Source organism: Loxodonta africana, chromosome 3, assembly GCF_030014295.1.
Source record: "Loxodonta africana isolate mLoxAfr1 chromosome 3, mLoxAfr1.hap2, whole genome shotgun sequence".
Taxonomy (NCBI): Eukaryota; Metazoa; Chordata; class Mammalia; order Proboscidea; family Elephantidae; genus Loxodonta; species Loxodonta africana.
The window spans coordinates 153042175-153058309 of NC_087344.1; the positions used below are offsets into that span (position 1 = coordinate 153042175).

The 16135-nt window shown below is 40.6% G+C and overlaps 1 protein-coding gene across 2 annotated transcripts; it reads right to left on the minus strand.

Annotated features, from left to right (window-relative positions):
• Window positions 1–28: 28 nt before the first annotated feature.
• POLR3C (RNA polymerase III subunit C) lies at window positions 29–16064 on the minus strand. Of its 2 annotated transcripts, XM_023541036.2 has the most exons (16): window positions 15748–16064; window positions 14385–14469; window positions 14126–14293; window positions 13365–13620; window positions 13069–13254; window positions 11959–12047; window positions 8308–8412; window positions 8085–8177; window positions 6589–6669; window positions 6293–6344; window positions 5874–5934; window positions 5274–5424; window positions 4390–4491; window positions 4210–4259; window positions 3120–3269; window positions 29–598 (listed from the first exon to the last, which is right to left on the minus strand). In XM_023541036.2, exons 3-16 carry the CDS (start codon window positions 14270–14272, stop codon window positions 517–519), a joined length of 1605 nt encoding a protein of 534 aa, XP_023396804.1. In that variant the 5' UTR covers window positions 14273–14293; window positions 14385–14469; window positions 15748–16064; the 3' UTR covers window positions 29–516. The 2 variants fall into 2 exon arrangements, with proteins under 2 accessions (XP_023396804.1, XP_003422005.1); XM_003421957.4 differs by lacking the exon at window positions 14385–14469 and having other exon boundaries at window positions 15748–16063.
• Between the last annotated feature and the right edge of the window lie 71 nt (window positions 16065–16135).

Here is a 16135-nt window from a genome sequence, read left to right on the forward strand (position 1 = left end):
TCCATAGATCTTAGTGTAATTGCTCAGGCCAATCTACCTGATAGCTCTGAAAATGGCTTTTTTTTTTTTTTTTCTCTCTCTATGGTTGTCTTCCACATTGCCCACATACTGTATGTGTGTTTTAAGATTATAGCTCAACAAAATAAAGAAAAGGCATTGAGTTTTAAAAATGGAATGAAATGCCTTGGAAGAGCTTTCTAATTGCCAGCCATGTTCAAACAGTCTTGGCTGAGTTCTTGTGGGAACTGATGCATGTGACAGATGATTAATCTAGTTGATTTAAGGTTGTTTCCACTGTAGAGACTTGATGAGGGGAGAATGTAGTGATGGATCTAAGACAGGATCTGCAAACTTTAAAAAATATGTCACACTCTTTCTGGTGTATTCTGGGTGGTAGGAATAGAGGGGGAGTTTCAGTACAAGAATCTATAATTTATCTACTATAATGAATGCATACAGGTACTGTATTTTTCCTCCCACCCCCCCAGGTCTTTTGAGGAAGACTCTTCTCCAGGGTCATGGTCTTTTCATGGTGCTCTCGATATATGACTCCAGCAGAAAGATGGTTTCATCCACTTGGATCTCGCTGGCATCCAACCTGGGTAAAAAAAGTGGAAGTGGTTGCCAGGGACTGACTTTGTTAGCATATGTAAGATTAGAGGTTGGGGTAGGTGTGGCCATGGGGAATTGCTTGGTTACCCTTGAGAGATGTGGAAAGTAGGAGAGCCAGTAGGTCATTCTCCCATGTACTGAGCATCTCTTATGTGCCAGACATGATGGAAATTGCTGAGGATTAAAAAGTGAAATTTCCTGAGCGAAATTAGTCATTCGCTAAAGGACAAATATCATATAAGACCACTATTATAAGAACTCAAGAAAAGGTTTAAACATAGAAGAAAACATTCTTTGATGGTTACAAGGGAGGGGAGAGAGGGAGACGGGAATTCACTAACTAGAGAGTAGACAGGAATCATCTTAGGTGAAGGCAAGGACAACACACAATACAGGGGAAGTTAGCACAACTAGACTTCACCAAAAGCTAAGAAGTTTCCTGAAAACAATCAAACACTTTGAGGGACAGAGTGGCTGGGGTCTGGGGACCATGGTTTTGGGGGATATCTAGGTCAACTGGCATAACAAAGTTTATTAAGAAAATGTTCTGCCTCCCACTTTGGTGAGTGGTGTCTGGGGTCTTAAAAGCTTGTGAGCCGCCATCTAAGATGCATCAATTGGTCCTAACCCACCTGGAGCAAAGGAGAATGAAGAAATCAAAGACACAAGGAAAATATTAGCCCAAGAGACAAAAAGGGCCACATAAAGCAGAGACTCCCTCAGCCTGAGCCCAGAAAAACTAGATGGTGCCCAGATACCATTAATGACCACCCTGATGGGAAACACAACAAAGAGTCTGTGATGGAGCAGGAGAAAAGCGTGCAGCAGAACTCAAATTCACGTAAGAAGACCAGACTTAATGGTCTGACTGAGACTGGAGGAACTCCTGAAGCCATGGCCCCTGGATGCTCTGTTAACCCAGAACTGAAGCCATTCTTGAAGCCTACTCTTTAGACAAAGATTAAACAGGACTATAAAACATAAAATAATGCTCATGAAGAGTGTGCTTTAGTTCAAGCTGATACACGAGACCAAATAGGCGGCTTCTGTCCGGAGGCAGGATGAGAAGGCAGGAAGAGACAGGAATTGACTGAATGGACACAAGACACCCGGAGTAGAAAGGGGGAGGCTGCTGACACATAGTGGGGATTGTAACTAATGTCACATAACAATATATGTATAGGTTTTTGTATGAGAAATTGACTTGGGCTGTAAACTTTCACCTCAAGCACAATTAAAAAAAAAAAGGATATAGCCTCTGTCTTGGGGGAATTTACAGTCTAACTTCCAGCCAGAAGAAAGAATAGCACATGCAAAGGCCTAAGTATAAAAAGACCTAGGATGTTTTAAAATAGTGAGGAGCCAGGAGTAGTTGAGGCTTCAGATGAGTGGATTAGGAATAGAAGGGAACTTCCTCAACCAGATAAAGGCCATCTATGAAAAACCCATAGCTAATATCGCACTTAATAATGAAAGACTGAAAACTTTCCCCCTAAGATCAGGAACAAGACAAGGATGTCTGCTCTCACACTTTTTCAACATTATAGGAGAGGTTCTAGCCAGGGCTATAAAGCAAGAAGAAGAACTAAAAGGCATCCAGATTGGAAAGGAAGAAGTAAAACTATACCTATTTGCAGATATGATCTTGCATATAAAAAATGCTAAACAATTAGAGCTAATAAATTAGTTCAGCAAGGTTGTCAGATACAAGATCAATATACAAAAATCAAGTGCATTTTTATACAATAGCAATGAATGATCGCAAAATGAAATTAAGAATACACTACAACAGAGTCAAAAAGAAGGAACAGATTTAACGAAAGTACAAAGACTTGTATATTGAAAACTATAAAACATTAATGAAACAAAGAACACTTAAGTAAATGGAAAGACATCCCATATTCATGGATTGGAAGATTTAATATTGTTAAGATAGCAATACTCCCCAACTTGTTCTACAGATTCAATGTAGTCCCCATTACAGCGAGTGGTGAGGACTGAAAGGGACTGAGAATAGAAAGATAGGCTGCTATAAAATTGTGAAAGGCCCTGCATATCATGCCAAGTAGTCTCGTCTTCATAGTATAAATTTAAGGAGTCAGTAAGGCATTTAAAGTAAGAGAGTGGCATTATCGATCCTTTTTAAGATAACAATTGGGAGCATTCTAAGACATGTTTGGACGGGGGACCAAGGTCTAGGAATTGTGAAGGTCTAGAAAAGAGGTGACAAAAGGCCTTCATGGAACCAAGATGAAGGGCCAGATGTGACACGTTACTGAAGTAAAATCATCAGGACCTGGTGAACAAGAGTGCATGTGGTGAGGGAGGAGAAGCTGAGGAGATCTTCAGAGTTTGTAGCTTACATGGATGATAATTCTCTTAATTGAACTGGAGAAGAAGATAGTGAGTTTAGGTTTGCTCATGTTAATTTGGAGGGGTTATAGAATATCGAGATGGATCTGCCTGGAAGGTATCTGAAACATAGGCGAGAAGTTCATGATGCTTACTTGTTGACATTACGTTTCAGGGTCTCTAGCTGTTGGCGTTCAGGGGCTGTGATCATCTCCTCTATTTCTTGTAGTTGTTCCTCTTCTGCGCCAGTAGCCTGCATAGATGCAATGATGGCTTCTACTCTCTGAGACTTCTCTAGTAGACGTCTGTCAGACAAACACAATTCTGAGGCGTGTGACCAACCCTTGGGGATTCTCTAACCCTTTAGTCCTGGGCCATAACTCCCACTTTACCATGTTCTTGGTCAAAGTGGATAACGTCACCCTCTAAGGACTTTTTCTACACATTTATTGGAAATATGACTTCACTCCTGAAACTCTGATTGCTTCTCATTTGCAATTAAAATGTGGCGTCAGCTTGTACATTTCTTGAATTTAATCTACAAAATTATTTCATTGGGGGTATATTAGAAAAGTATAGACTAATGCGAGTGTCACGGATTGAATTATGTCCCTCCAAAAATGTGTATATCACCTTGGTTAGGCCACGATTCCCAGTACTGTGTGGCTGTCTTTCATTTTGTGATTGTAATTTTATGTTGAGAGGATTAGGGTGGGATTGTAACACCACCCTTACTCAGGTCACCTCCCTGATCCAAGGTAAAGGGAGTTTCCCTGGGGTGTGGCCTGCACCACCTTTTATCTCTCAAGAGATAAAAGGACAGGGAAGCAAGCAGAGACTTGGGGACCTCATACCACCAAGAAAGCAGCACCAGGAACAGAGTGCGTCCTTTGGACATGGGGTCCCTGAGCCTAAGAAGTGTCTTGACCAGGGGAAGATTGAGGACAAGGACCTTCCTCCAGAGCTAACAGAGAGACAAAGCCTTCCCCTGGAGCTGATGCCCTGAATTTGGACTTGTAACCTACCAGTCTGTGAGAAAATAAATTTCTCTTTGTTAAAGCCATCCTCTTGTGGTATTTCTGTTATGGCAGCACTAGATGACTAAGACGGCATGATTTATGCCAACTCAATCCAATGATTCAATGCAACCAATACTATATCTATTGGTTTCCATTTTTATAGGAAATTTTCCCTCCAGCCTTTGACCTTGAAAAACAGAAATGACTCACAGAAAATGTTACTCACTTGTTCTCTTTGGTTTCAAATTGCCTTCTTTCTATCAAGTTGGCTATGCTCTGAAGGAAGAGAAGACAAGAAATGCATATAGTTCTTTTTAAGCAGCTCAGGTAAAATAAGTAAAAGGGGAATGAGGGTGGGGGACTTGTTTGTGTGGAGGGGATGGGGAGAAGGTCCAGATGGGGTTACCTTGTAGCACCTGTGCAGTAACATTCGAGCAGCTGACAGGATGTTCACAGTATATAAATAGAAGGTCCTGGATGGGGCATGGTCTGGCGTTTTGGGAATTTCCTATTTATCCACAGAAAGAAAAATAAGAGAAACTATATTGTTCTTCAGGACTGGCAAAGCAAACACCTGTCCCATTTGGAGCTACTCAGCCCTCTCTTTCACTAGTACTTTCCTTTCCCCCGGTCATTATAGCACCTGTGCTTATGACACAGTCAATCACATGGAGAGTTGGGCTGCTCTTTCTTCTCCACTTGACTGTCAGCATCCTGAGTGGCAAAGAAAGGGAAGGCAACTAACTTTTACTGAGCAACTCTATGTACTAAGCAGACCGTATTTTTTACAACAAACTTTACTATTATTCTGTATTATCTTTTTACAACGAACCTTATTACCACCATCCACTGTTATGTTATAAATGGGAAATATGAAGGTAGGTAACTTGCTCAAGGTAACTGGGTAAAAGGCAGAGCTGTCATTCTGACTCCAAAGCCCATTCTATGTCCTCACAGTGTCTATTACATAGCTCTGCAGACAGTGAAGTCTCAGTAGAGGATATAGACAGATTTAATCTATAATAGATTTAAAACTTGATGAAAGGACAGAAATGACAACGGACAAAAGGCAGGTTGATTTGGGGGTGATTTCTTGGCTATGCCACTTTCTTTCTAGGTTGGTTAAAGCTCCATAATTTATCCGACAAGCGCTTGCTATGTCTTTGGTAATCATTTTTCTGTTTGAGAGCTGGATCTAGGATTTGCTTGGGAGTTCAGGATGTTGGTCTCAAGAGTTTCTCTCACCCTAGACCAGCTCTCCTGGCTAGTGGTTATTATACCACTGGTTACCTGGAGTGATATGAAATTTTCTGAGAGCATCTTATATAGCATATCCTTTGCCTCCTTTGCTGGAATCATTGCAAAGTCTTCTACCTGCTTCTGTTCCAGGTGTTTCTTCTGCAAAACTAGCCGGAATATTCTAGCACAGCGAGACCCAAATCTGGAAAGGAGTAAAGAGAGCAATGGCATGGCAACACAAAAGATTAATTTTAGCACGCAGTCACAGACAGTAGTTGCCCCTATTCCCCATGTGGACGTGGGACCAGCAACCAGAATTCTTTTCACAGCTCCAGAGGGTTGGTGATGGTACTGCTAGTTTTTAAGTAGTCACCAATTGTTGACTCACTTGAATGCCTCGGTTCCTGCATTTATAAGCAAATGTTTTAGGGAGGTTGGTCAATTGACATAATTGGGAATTAATTAAGCAGTTGGGTATTTAAGGTAAAGAGTAGTAGTAGATGGGATTCATAGTAGTCCAGTAGAAAAATGGGGCAACGTGTACCAAGGTGTGCTTATATTGATTGCCTACACGATGATCAAATTACTTGTTCAAATGGGGCCTGGAAAGGAAGTGTATGACCCCAATCCCAATCAAGGTAACCCCCTTACCGCTCCTGTACAACGGACTCCAGAGTGGCTGTGGCCAGGGATGCTAGAGCCTTATGGAGGTCTTCATATAGAGGATTAAGGTCACTCAGTAATGCTTTAGCCTGGTCACTGTGATCTTAGCTTTATTCCAAAGTCTCTAATTTATAATTAAATGTTAAATGCTATTTTGTTTTGATACTGGTCTCATTTATGATATCTAAGTATTTTTAAACCTTAATTAACTAGGATATTTAAGTAAGGATTTTGGTTAACCAAAATTTTAGTGAGTTAGAAATCCTTCTTCTTTATCATCAATGTATTTAGTTCAGTTCTCTGACTTACTTAGTGTACTAAACATTACCAAATCTTTCGTTTATAAATTACAACTCTGCTTCCTAGTTTATGCTGCCAGACTGTCAGGAAATAACTGGTAAGGATACTGATGACATACATTCCTCCACCACTGTCGCCAGACTTTCCAACAAACTCTAGCTGTTGAAAAAAAGAGACAGTGTGTTAACTGAATGGAAAGTCCAGTGGTTCTGTTTCCAAAAGAGCAAATCTGGCCAGGAGTCTTCAGCAGGCAGCCCTACTATCAAGTGATGGTGGAGAAATGGTCTGAGCTGACTAGGGGGAGAATGAGGCTACACAAAAATGCTATCAGGCATCACTGGCAGAAATAAATCACAAACAAAGCAGAAGAATGAAAGAAAAACAAAACAAAAAACAGACTTACTGGATCATCTGCCAGCAGAGTGAGATACTGATCAAGAACTTGTTTAGAGATGTTATAGCCAACAGGTAGGGATCTGAAGATCTACAAAGCAAAAAAGAGACACTGCAAATGGGTTTAGAATCTTAGAATTGTTAGCGTTACTGAAATAAACATGTTTTAATTTTAAATATCATAAGTAAAAAAATGCTGTATTGTTTGTCAGAGTAAAAAACTAGAAACAATCCAAATGTTGTAATAAGAACATTATTATAATAAAGTACAGCATGGCCATTAAATGGAATACTACCAAAAAAAAAAAAAACAAACCCATTGCTGTCGGCTCAATTCCGACTCACAGTGACCCTATAGGACAGAGTAAAACTGCTCCATAAGGGTTTCCAAGGAGCACCTGGTGGATTCGAACTGCTGACCTCTTGGTTAGCAGCCATAGCTCTTAACCACTGCGCCACCAGAGTTTCCAATGAAATACAATGCAGTCTTTATAAAGTATAAGAGATCTATAAATACTGACATGAAAAGATGTTTTACATGTAACATTGAGACAAGTGATAGAACAGAATGTAGAGTATGAACAAAGCAAACTATAGAACGGTGTGTATTTTCTTTTGGTTAAAAAAATACACAAATACACATACGTCCATGTATGTATTAGATCACATATTGGAAAAGGCCTGAATGAAGAAATGTACTAAACTCTTTGGGGCTGGGATTATGCAAAACTATATACACATTTTAATTGTGATGTAAGTTATATACAAAAAGAAGTACGTATGTTAAGGGTTCAGTTTGATGAGTGTTGACAATTGTACGTACCTGTGTAATTACCACTCAAAACAAGATATAGAACATTTTCACCATTCCTCAAAGTTTGGGGAACTAAAACTTTTTAAAAATTATACATTTCTATGCTGTTTGAATATAGGTTATGTAATTACTTTTGTCATTGGAAAAATGTATTTATAATTTTTACTACACAATAAGTTGAGAAAATTAAAAATCAACTACATAAAATAAAAATACAGTAAATAGATATAATTTAAATATAATTATGAAAGTAACAAAAATATAAAAACATTTGAAATACTAAATGTTAATATTTTAAGTAGATATGTTAAAAACAAATAAAAGTATACAAATGTAATATATTGAAAATAAATTCACAGGGCCAAATAAGACCCTGAACTCTATGGGGCCACAGGGAATAGCAACGCTCTCAGATTCCAAACAGAAGATTCTTAGAACAATTAGGAACAGTTTGTACTAAAGAATAGCTGCTTTTACTAAGGGAATGGTTCAAGTTTTTAAAAGCTGAATTCCAAGAGACTGAACATTTCAGTGCTCACCACTTGAAGATAACCCCTGACCCACTTCAAACGACAAAAATCTTCTTTTGTTCAGGTTTAGACTTAAACCTCAACCTCACCCCAGGCTCTGTGGGTGATACTTATAGTATCTGAGGGTCTTTCAGAAAGTTAACATAAGAACAAGAAACTCACCTCATTGGAAGACAATGGCTGGGTGAAGGGGGCACAGGAGGGAGTGGTAATTTCACTCATCCGGAGCATGGTCCGCACGATCTCACTGCTCGTCTGGGTTGGAAAAGTAAACTGGAATTCAGAATCCACTCTGCTGCCCCAGCTCTGGCTATATGCCAATGGCTATATTTGACAAGTAAGTGAATGTCCTTGATGACTACTGACCCACCCAGTTAGATGTTACCTGGTCCATCCTGTTGGCAACTGCACTCACGATTGTTTGGTCACGGAAGTGCTGGTGGAATCTATCTAGGTTGGCTTGCCAATAAATCCCATCATCTGGAATGGGCTGAGGAGAAGTAGAGGTTCAGAGTGAAATATTTAGATAAAGTGAAGAGTTTTCCGGTGAGGAGCTCGGATTTAACTGTTCACCATTTCTTTTCTAACACAGTACCAACTAAACTGATTGGAGAAGAGTTATTCAATCATACTAGTGCCTTGACAAATTCATGGTCCCTAACATCAAACAGGTTCTCTAAACTCACTTCCAGTCTTTGTCTCCTTATTTTAACTCTTCTCCACCACCCTCAAATCTCCCACTTGACTCCTCCCATCTCACTTTCAGATGACCTTGCTTTTCTTATTTGACAGAAAACAGAAGCCATTAGGCCAGAAATCACTCAACTTCGTGCACATATCCCCACTGAGATTTTTTTTTTAATAGTTTATTATTTTTGTTGTTGAAAATATACACAGAGCATATAACAATTCAATTTTTACATGTACAATTCAGTGACACCGATTACATTCGCGTTGTGCAACCATTCATTCTCACCATCCTTTTCTGAATTGTTCCTCCTCCATTAACATAAACTCACTGCCCCCAAGCTTCCTATCTAACCTTTTGTTTTGCTGTTGTCAGTTTGATCTCACATAAACAGTTCTTTAAAAGAGCACAATGATCAAGGCAGACATTTTTTACAATTAAAGCTAAACTATTGTTTGGTTTAAAGAAGGCTCCAGGGGATATTTTTTGGTTTAAGGTTTAAAAATTATCTCAGAGCAATAGGCCAGGGTTCATCCAACCTCCATGGCTCCATAAAGTCTGGGTTTCATGAGACAGATATACATATTTTAATTTGTACGTGTACCGATGTTTATCACAGTGGAAAAATGTTCTTCCTCTTATCTAAGGTTAATGCCTATAAATATTCTAGATCTCACTCTCTTCTGCCTTCTCAGGGACCCAGCTCAACTTTCTCTCCTCTCTAAATCTTTCCCACCAGCCTTTACCTTGTCCGAATCTCTCCTACCCCCTAAAAAAATTCTCATTCAACCCTATGCCTCCCCTCCTTTTCCTTTCATCCATAGTCAATCTTAAAGAGTTGGCCATCCCAGTTGTATTCCCATCCACAGGTTTACTCAACCCACTTCCACCACTGTACTGAAATGCCAAGGTCCACCTAAGGACTTATTTGACCTTTCTGAAGCCTTTGACACAGTTGGATATTTTCTCCTCGAAACTCCACGTGGTCCCTTGGATTTCATAGCACTATTCTTTGTTGGTGCTTCTCCTTTCTGGCTACTTTTCCTCTTCCTGATCCCACCTGTAACTACCAGTGCTCCTCAGGGTTCTGCCCACAGGTGTCTTTTCTTTTTACTCTATACTCTACTTGGGTAATTTCATCTGCTCTCAAGACTTTAACTATTGCTAAGCTTCCAAATCTATTTCCTAATCCTAGAGCTCCAGATGCACAGATCCAGCTGCCTACTGGACACTTCTACCTATTCCCCAAAATGGCTCTGTTTTCTAAGTTTTCAGTGAACTATATTAAACCCAACTCAATTTTTTTTTAATAATACTTTATTGTGATTTACGCAAAAGTTCACACAGCAAATTAGGTTCCCATTTAAAGGTTTTTATACAAGTTGTTCCATGACATTGGTTACAATTTTCACAATGTGTCAGCATTCTCATTATTTCCATTCTGTTTGTTCTGTTTCCATTGATCTAGGTTCCCTTCCCCTCCTTGCCTTCTTATCTTTGCCTGTGGGTAAACGTTGACCATTTGGTCTCATATAGTAGATTGTTTAAGGGAGCACATTACTCACAGGTGATATTGTTTATTTTAAGCCAATCTATTATTTGGCTGAAAGGTGACCTCCAAAAATGGTTTCATTTCCAAGGTTCAAAGATTATCTTAGGGTGACAGTCTCAGGGGTTCCTCTAGTCTATTGGGCCAGTAGGTCTGATATTTTTTAGGAATTTGAATTTTGTTCTACATTTTTCTCCCATTCTTTCCAGGGCTTTTTATTGTGTCCCTGGCCAGAACAGTTGGTAGTGGAAGACGGGCACCATCTAGTTCTTTCAGTTTCAAGTTAGAGATTTTCTTCAATCTCTTTTGTTCCATATGACTGAAGACCTATAGTTATATCTTAGATGGTCTCTTGCAAGCTTTTAAGACCTCAGATGCTACTCACCAAACTAGGGTGTAGAACATTACAAACTATGTTATGCCAACTGACTAAGTTGTCCCCCGAGTCAACCCAATTTCTTAACCTAGAAACTTGGGTATCATCCACAACCCCTTGTTCTTCCTCGTTTATCATCTAGTTAACAAGACCTAAACATTCTCTATATTTATCAGGTGTCTATTTTTTTTTTAAATGCCGACTGTCATTATCTTATTTTAGGCTCTAATCATAGCTCATCTAGATTAATACAATAGTTCCCCTAACCGGTTTTCTTTTTTATTTGTAATATAGCAGACATCATAAGGGGTAACTGGCTTTTCTGCTTTTAATCTTGTTCCTTTTATATCCTTCTCATTTCTCACACAGCAGCATGTTTTTACTTTTTGGAGTCACAGTTCTCTTCAAGAATCTGAAGAAAACTATGCAGTGCTCTGCAGAAGAATGCACATATATATACAAGTAGAGGTAGATTCTCCGAAATCCATCAGCGGAGTGCCACAAGTTATGAGCTGCTGTATCATAGTAATCTTTCTAAAATATAAATCTGGTCAGTTCACTCTCCTGTTTACAATCCATCAATAGTGAATAAGAGTGAGAGTGGAAAGAGTACAGATTTCGAAAAGATCGCATAAGGCTTAGTAGTCCATAGTAAAGGGCTTGGACTTCTTCTAAGATTAACTGAAAACTATTAGACGAGTCTAAGCATTAATGTGTTCGGATTTTTTTAAAACAACTTAGAAAGTCATTTTGGCTGTTAAGTAGTAAGAATCCGGGTAAGAAGATTATTTAGGAGAGTGTTGGTGAAGTCTTGACAAGAGATGATAGTGACTTGGACTAGGTCAATAGCAGTGGAAAAGGTGAGAAGTGGTTGGATTTGAGGGAATTTTAGAAACAGAGCTGACAGGTTTTACCACTAGATTGGATGGCTCCTAGGTTTTGGCTGAAGTCAATAGTGGTATCCTTTACTAAGAAGTGGCAAGCTTAAGAGGGAACAAATATCTGCAGAGAAATCAACTATTCTGTTTTGGCCATGTTAATTTTGAAATACTTACTAGACATCCTTATAGGGATGCTGAGAAGGCATTTGGATATAAATCCTAGGCCTAGGTATATATTTCTAGAGTCATTTCTCACCATTGGCCTCCACGGGTCTCTATGTTCTGGCTATACTAAACAACTTAAGTTTTTTCCAGGCCCTCTTTTTGCATAAATGTTACTTCTGTTCAATGAATGAAGTTACGCCTTAAAAATAAATAAGAGTGTTCATTCTACATTAGTCTATTCCTGGCCAATATTTAATAAGTTCATAATCCTACTAGTTCTCAGCTCAGGAACTTTTAGGCTGTCTTGGGGCTTGTTATCTGGGTGCTCTTCCTGGCCTGTCTCAGGGTGAGGACTCCCCATCAAGCAGCCCCATTACCTCTTTGTTCTCTGTGGTATGTTTTAGTCTCTTGGCCTTCGGCTCCCCAGCAGCATCTTCCTCAGATGATCTCCTCCTTTTACCTTTTCCTTCCAAATAAAACAGAACAGTTAGGCTACATCTCACGTGATGACAAGAAATGACCAAACATAAGAACCAGTGTCTCTTCATCCTAAGCTGCCTCTAGGTTAGAGTTGCTTAGGAGGCTGAGGAACTATAAGAAACGCAAGTAAATGATGAAGGCATCTGAAACTCAACATGTTCAAAAAGAAATTCATAATCTTTCTCCTTCACACTGGTCTTCCTCCAATGTTTCCTTTCACAGCGAATGGCATACATCCTCCCACACATGCAAGTCAGATGCCTAGATGATATTCTTAATACCTCTGCCTCCATCACCCCTTCTATATTTAGTTTTCACTGTTCTGTCCACATTTACCATTGTCCCATCCTCCCATCCTTTCTGTACACAGTAACATCTTTTAAAAATGTAAATTAGATCATGTCACTTCCCTGCTTAAAATTCTAAAGTGGTTATTCCTTGCTTTTAGGATAAAGAACAGATGCTCTGTACAGTGCTGCTTGATCTGGCCCCTGCCTATCTCTCTAACCTTACGTCTCTCTTGCCTTTGCACATCATGCTTTAGTGACACTGACCTTCTTACGGTTCCTCAAACATCCTATTTTTTTTCTCCCTACATGCTATTCCCTTTGCCAAAAATGCTTACCTTTGTACCCTTCCATGCTCCCTCATTGGCTGGCTCCTACTTCAGCTTCAAATCTTAGCTGTGATGTCATTTTCTCAAAGAAGGATGTGCCCTAACCCCTCAGTCCCTGTTATATATTATAAAAGTATAACACTCTATAGTTTTCCTTCACAGTATTTATCACAGTTTGTTATTCTATATTTACGTGATTATTTGATTAATGCACATCTCCTATACTAAAGTCCCGTAACAGCAGGGGTCACGCTGGTTTTTTCATTATTATATACCACAACTTCTGCACATACCAATCACTTGATGAATACTCGATTCATGCATTCATTTAAAAATGACGAAGAGTCCACAGTTAGGACAAATCACAATTTGAAAAGTCAAAATTCCTTACCTATCAAGCTCAGTTTAGGAACTAGGTACATGTCCTTTTCATTAATGACAAGAGTGGGAGCAGGTGGCGGTGGCCCAGGGTCTGAATTCTCAGTGGCAGGTACCAAGGGACAGCGCTGCACAAAGTGTGTGTCTGCCAGTCGCACAAAAGTGTTTGATACCTCAGCATAATCCATGGTCTTGCCATCTGTACAACAGGAGCAAAGAGGCAGATCAGACGGTCTAAGATAGCTAAGGGTCTGCTCCTGCAGCCCCATAATCTAAGCTTTGGCTAGCAGCTGTGGATACAGTACTGACCCTCCATTGTCTCTGTGAGCCGGTCTGCCACTTTCTTCACGACAGCTGACATTGTCATTTTGCCATTCAACAGCAGCTCCTCAACAATTAGCTCTCCAGTGTCACTGTACAGCGTTTTGGAAGTATAGATGTACCGGGGATACCTCAGCATTCGTAATACCCGGCTGCACTGGGCTTCATACTCCACCACACCACGTTTGTGTACTTGGTATGTCACCAGGTTATGTTGGATAAGGACACAAAGGGCTTTTTTAACCTAGGTAGAACCCAAAGAAAGAGAGACCTGAAGACATAGCTCAATATTGCTGGCAATTTTTGTCCAACGGTTTTCTAAGCACCAGGAGATAGCTGGAGAGGAATCTCTGTGCTGCTTCTCTCTCCCCTGGAATAGTTAATAAGAACCACATGTCAATGGAAGAAATCTGGACAATTCCTTCCTGATGCTTCTATTCCCTCTGATTCTTTCAAAGTACAATTTGCTCTCTCTCTCTCATTCCTTAAAGGTAGTACTGAGATTAATAGAATCATAGTAAACAAATGAGGCATGGAATGGGAAGAGGAATGACTTGCCTAAGAAGCCACAATGAACTAGGAACATTCTGAAAAGCAGGACCTTAGGGCTTAAGTCCCATTCTCTTTCCCCCAAACAACACGGTTCTCATTCTAGGGCAGGTTTCCTCCCTTTTCCATTTTCTTGGGTGGGCAGTAACAATATTTAAAGGTAGGTGACAGAAGTGTACATTAATGCTATTTAAACATACCTGATCCAGTGATGTTCCTGTGTCATGGGCAATTACTCTTAGTGGTTGGCTACCAGTTCTGATTAGGTGGACTCCAATTTTTTCTACGATCTCTCCAAAATGCTCTTGCAGCAACAAAGAACACAGCTTAATTTCTGCTTGGGTCATTGTACTTGAGGGGCTTCAGAGCTAGGAAAAAAAGTATACGATGGGAAATTTTGCTTTTATGTTGCGTGTAGAGCGTGTTTACTGTAGACTTGCTGAGTATAAATTCACGTACTCTTTCTGGAGGGTGATGTAGCAATATATTTCAAAAGTCTTAAAATCTTGCACACTTTTGGCCCAGCAATTTCATTGTGAGTACTCTGTCCCCAGGAAATAATAAAAACACGTCACTGTAGTTCTCGTTAAAATACTAGAAACAATCTAGTATCCTAGCAATAAGGACTCAGTTCAATAAATTATGGTATCTCCATATGATAGAATACTATACCCACATTTAAAACGACATATAGTATGTATGTGTTAACAAAAAAGTTGTTCATAATGTATTAAGTGAAAAAAGCAAGTTACAAAGCAAAACGTGGAGTAAAATTGAATTATTGTAAAAACAAACAAAAAACACGTATGCATGGAAAACAAGGCTAGAATGTGTACAGCATCAAATTTATCTTTATGAGATTATGTACGATGAAAAATTTTTTTTTAAGTTTGGCTGTAGATGGTTTTGTGATCTGTCACAGACCTTAGATTCTATTGCTTGGAAGAAGTGAGTGTTCACAGTCCACTAGGAGTGACTAGGCAGTGTCAGTCCCAGTTGGTTAAGGAAAATGAAATTAGGAGGTAGAGCTTCTTAACAGGACAGGGTCCTTCAAACAGGAGATGAAGTATGCTGTTTACAGGGCAGTATTTAATTATGAAATTTCTACTCCTTGACAAAATAGACACAAACCAAAATGGACATAGCTAATTACATGATTAAACCACTTGCACTGGAGTCATTCTGGCTCATGGCAACCCCACGTGTGTTAGGGTAGAACCGCGCTCCGTAGGGTTTTCAACGGCTGATTTTTCGAAGTGGATCACCAGGCCTTTCTAAGGAAATGCCTCTGGGTGGATTCGAATCTTCAACCTTAATGCTTAACTGTTTGCAAAACCCAGGTACTCTTTTTAGGGTTACTTCCTTATGATCACAAACCCAACCAAAACCCACTGCCGTCGAGTCGATTCCGACTCATAGCGACCCTATAAGACAGAGTAGAACCGCCCCATAGAGTTTCCAAGGAGTGCCTTGGCGGATTCGAACTGCCGACCTTTTGGTTAGCAGCCGTACCACTTAACCACTACGCCACCAGAGTTTCCTTTTGATCACAAGCTGCTAGGAAATACTGGTTGATTCGTGTAGTCCTCCCAACCCCTCAGAATCCAAGTGTTTGTCTCCCAGCCTCAGCGTCGCCAGAGACCTATTTCACCCATCCACATGTCTTTGGAAAAGCATCCCCAGGCCCTTAGCCATCCTCGAAGAGGATTCCTAAGGAGCTTGGCTCCAGCATCTCCACTCCCTTCACGCAGGTTCGCGTTCCGAACTCGGTCTCTTGATCCAGAGCCAAGGCCGCTTCGTTCATACGGCATTTTCCACTAACCTCAGGGTCAATGCAATCCGGGGGCTCCAAACCTAACACCTCGAGTTCATCCCAACGACTTCGCGCGGCTCCCACTAGCCTCCCGGGCAGAGGAGGAGCCCACAGCCCTTCCTCGCAAGAAGACCAACACCCCGGAGAACCAGGAAGCGGTAAAATTGGGGGCCGCTCTACCCCAGAGTTTCAGTGGTTTCCGAGACGCTCTTTCTTTCTTCTCGCTGGAAGGTTGGAGGACCGACGAGGGGCTGTTTGAGGACCCGGCGGGGCGGGCCGCGGCTGGGGGACTCTCTTGCGCCTTTTTGGTGCTGGGGGCGGGCCGCGGGGTCGCGGGCCGCGCCGGCGCCGTCTGGCTGAGCCCAGCGGACTCACGTGACCGACGCGGACTCGGGAG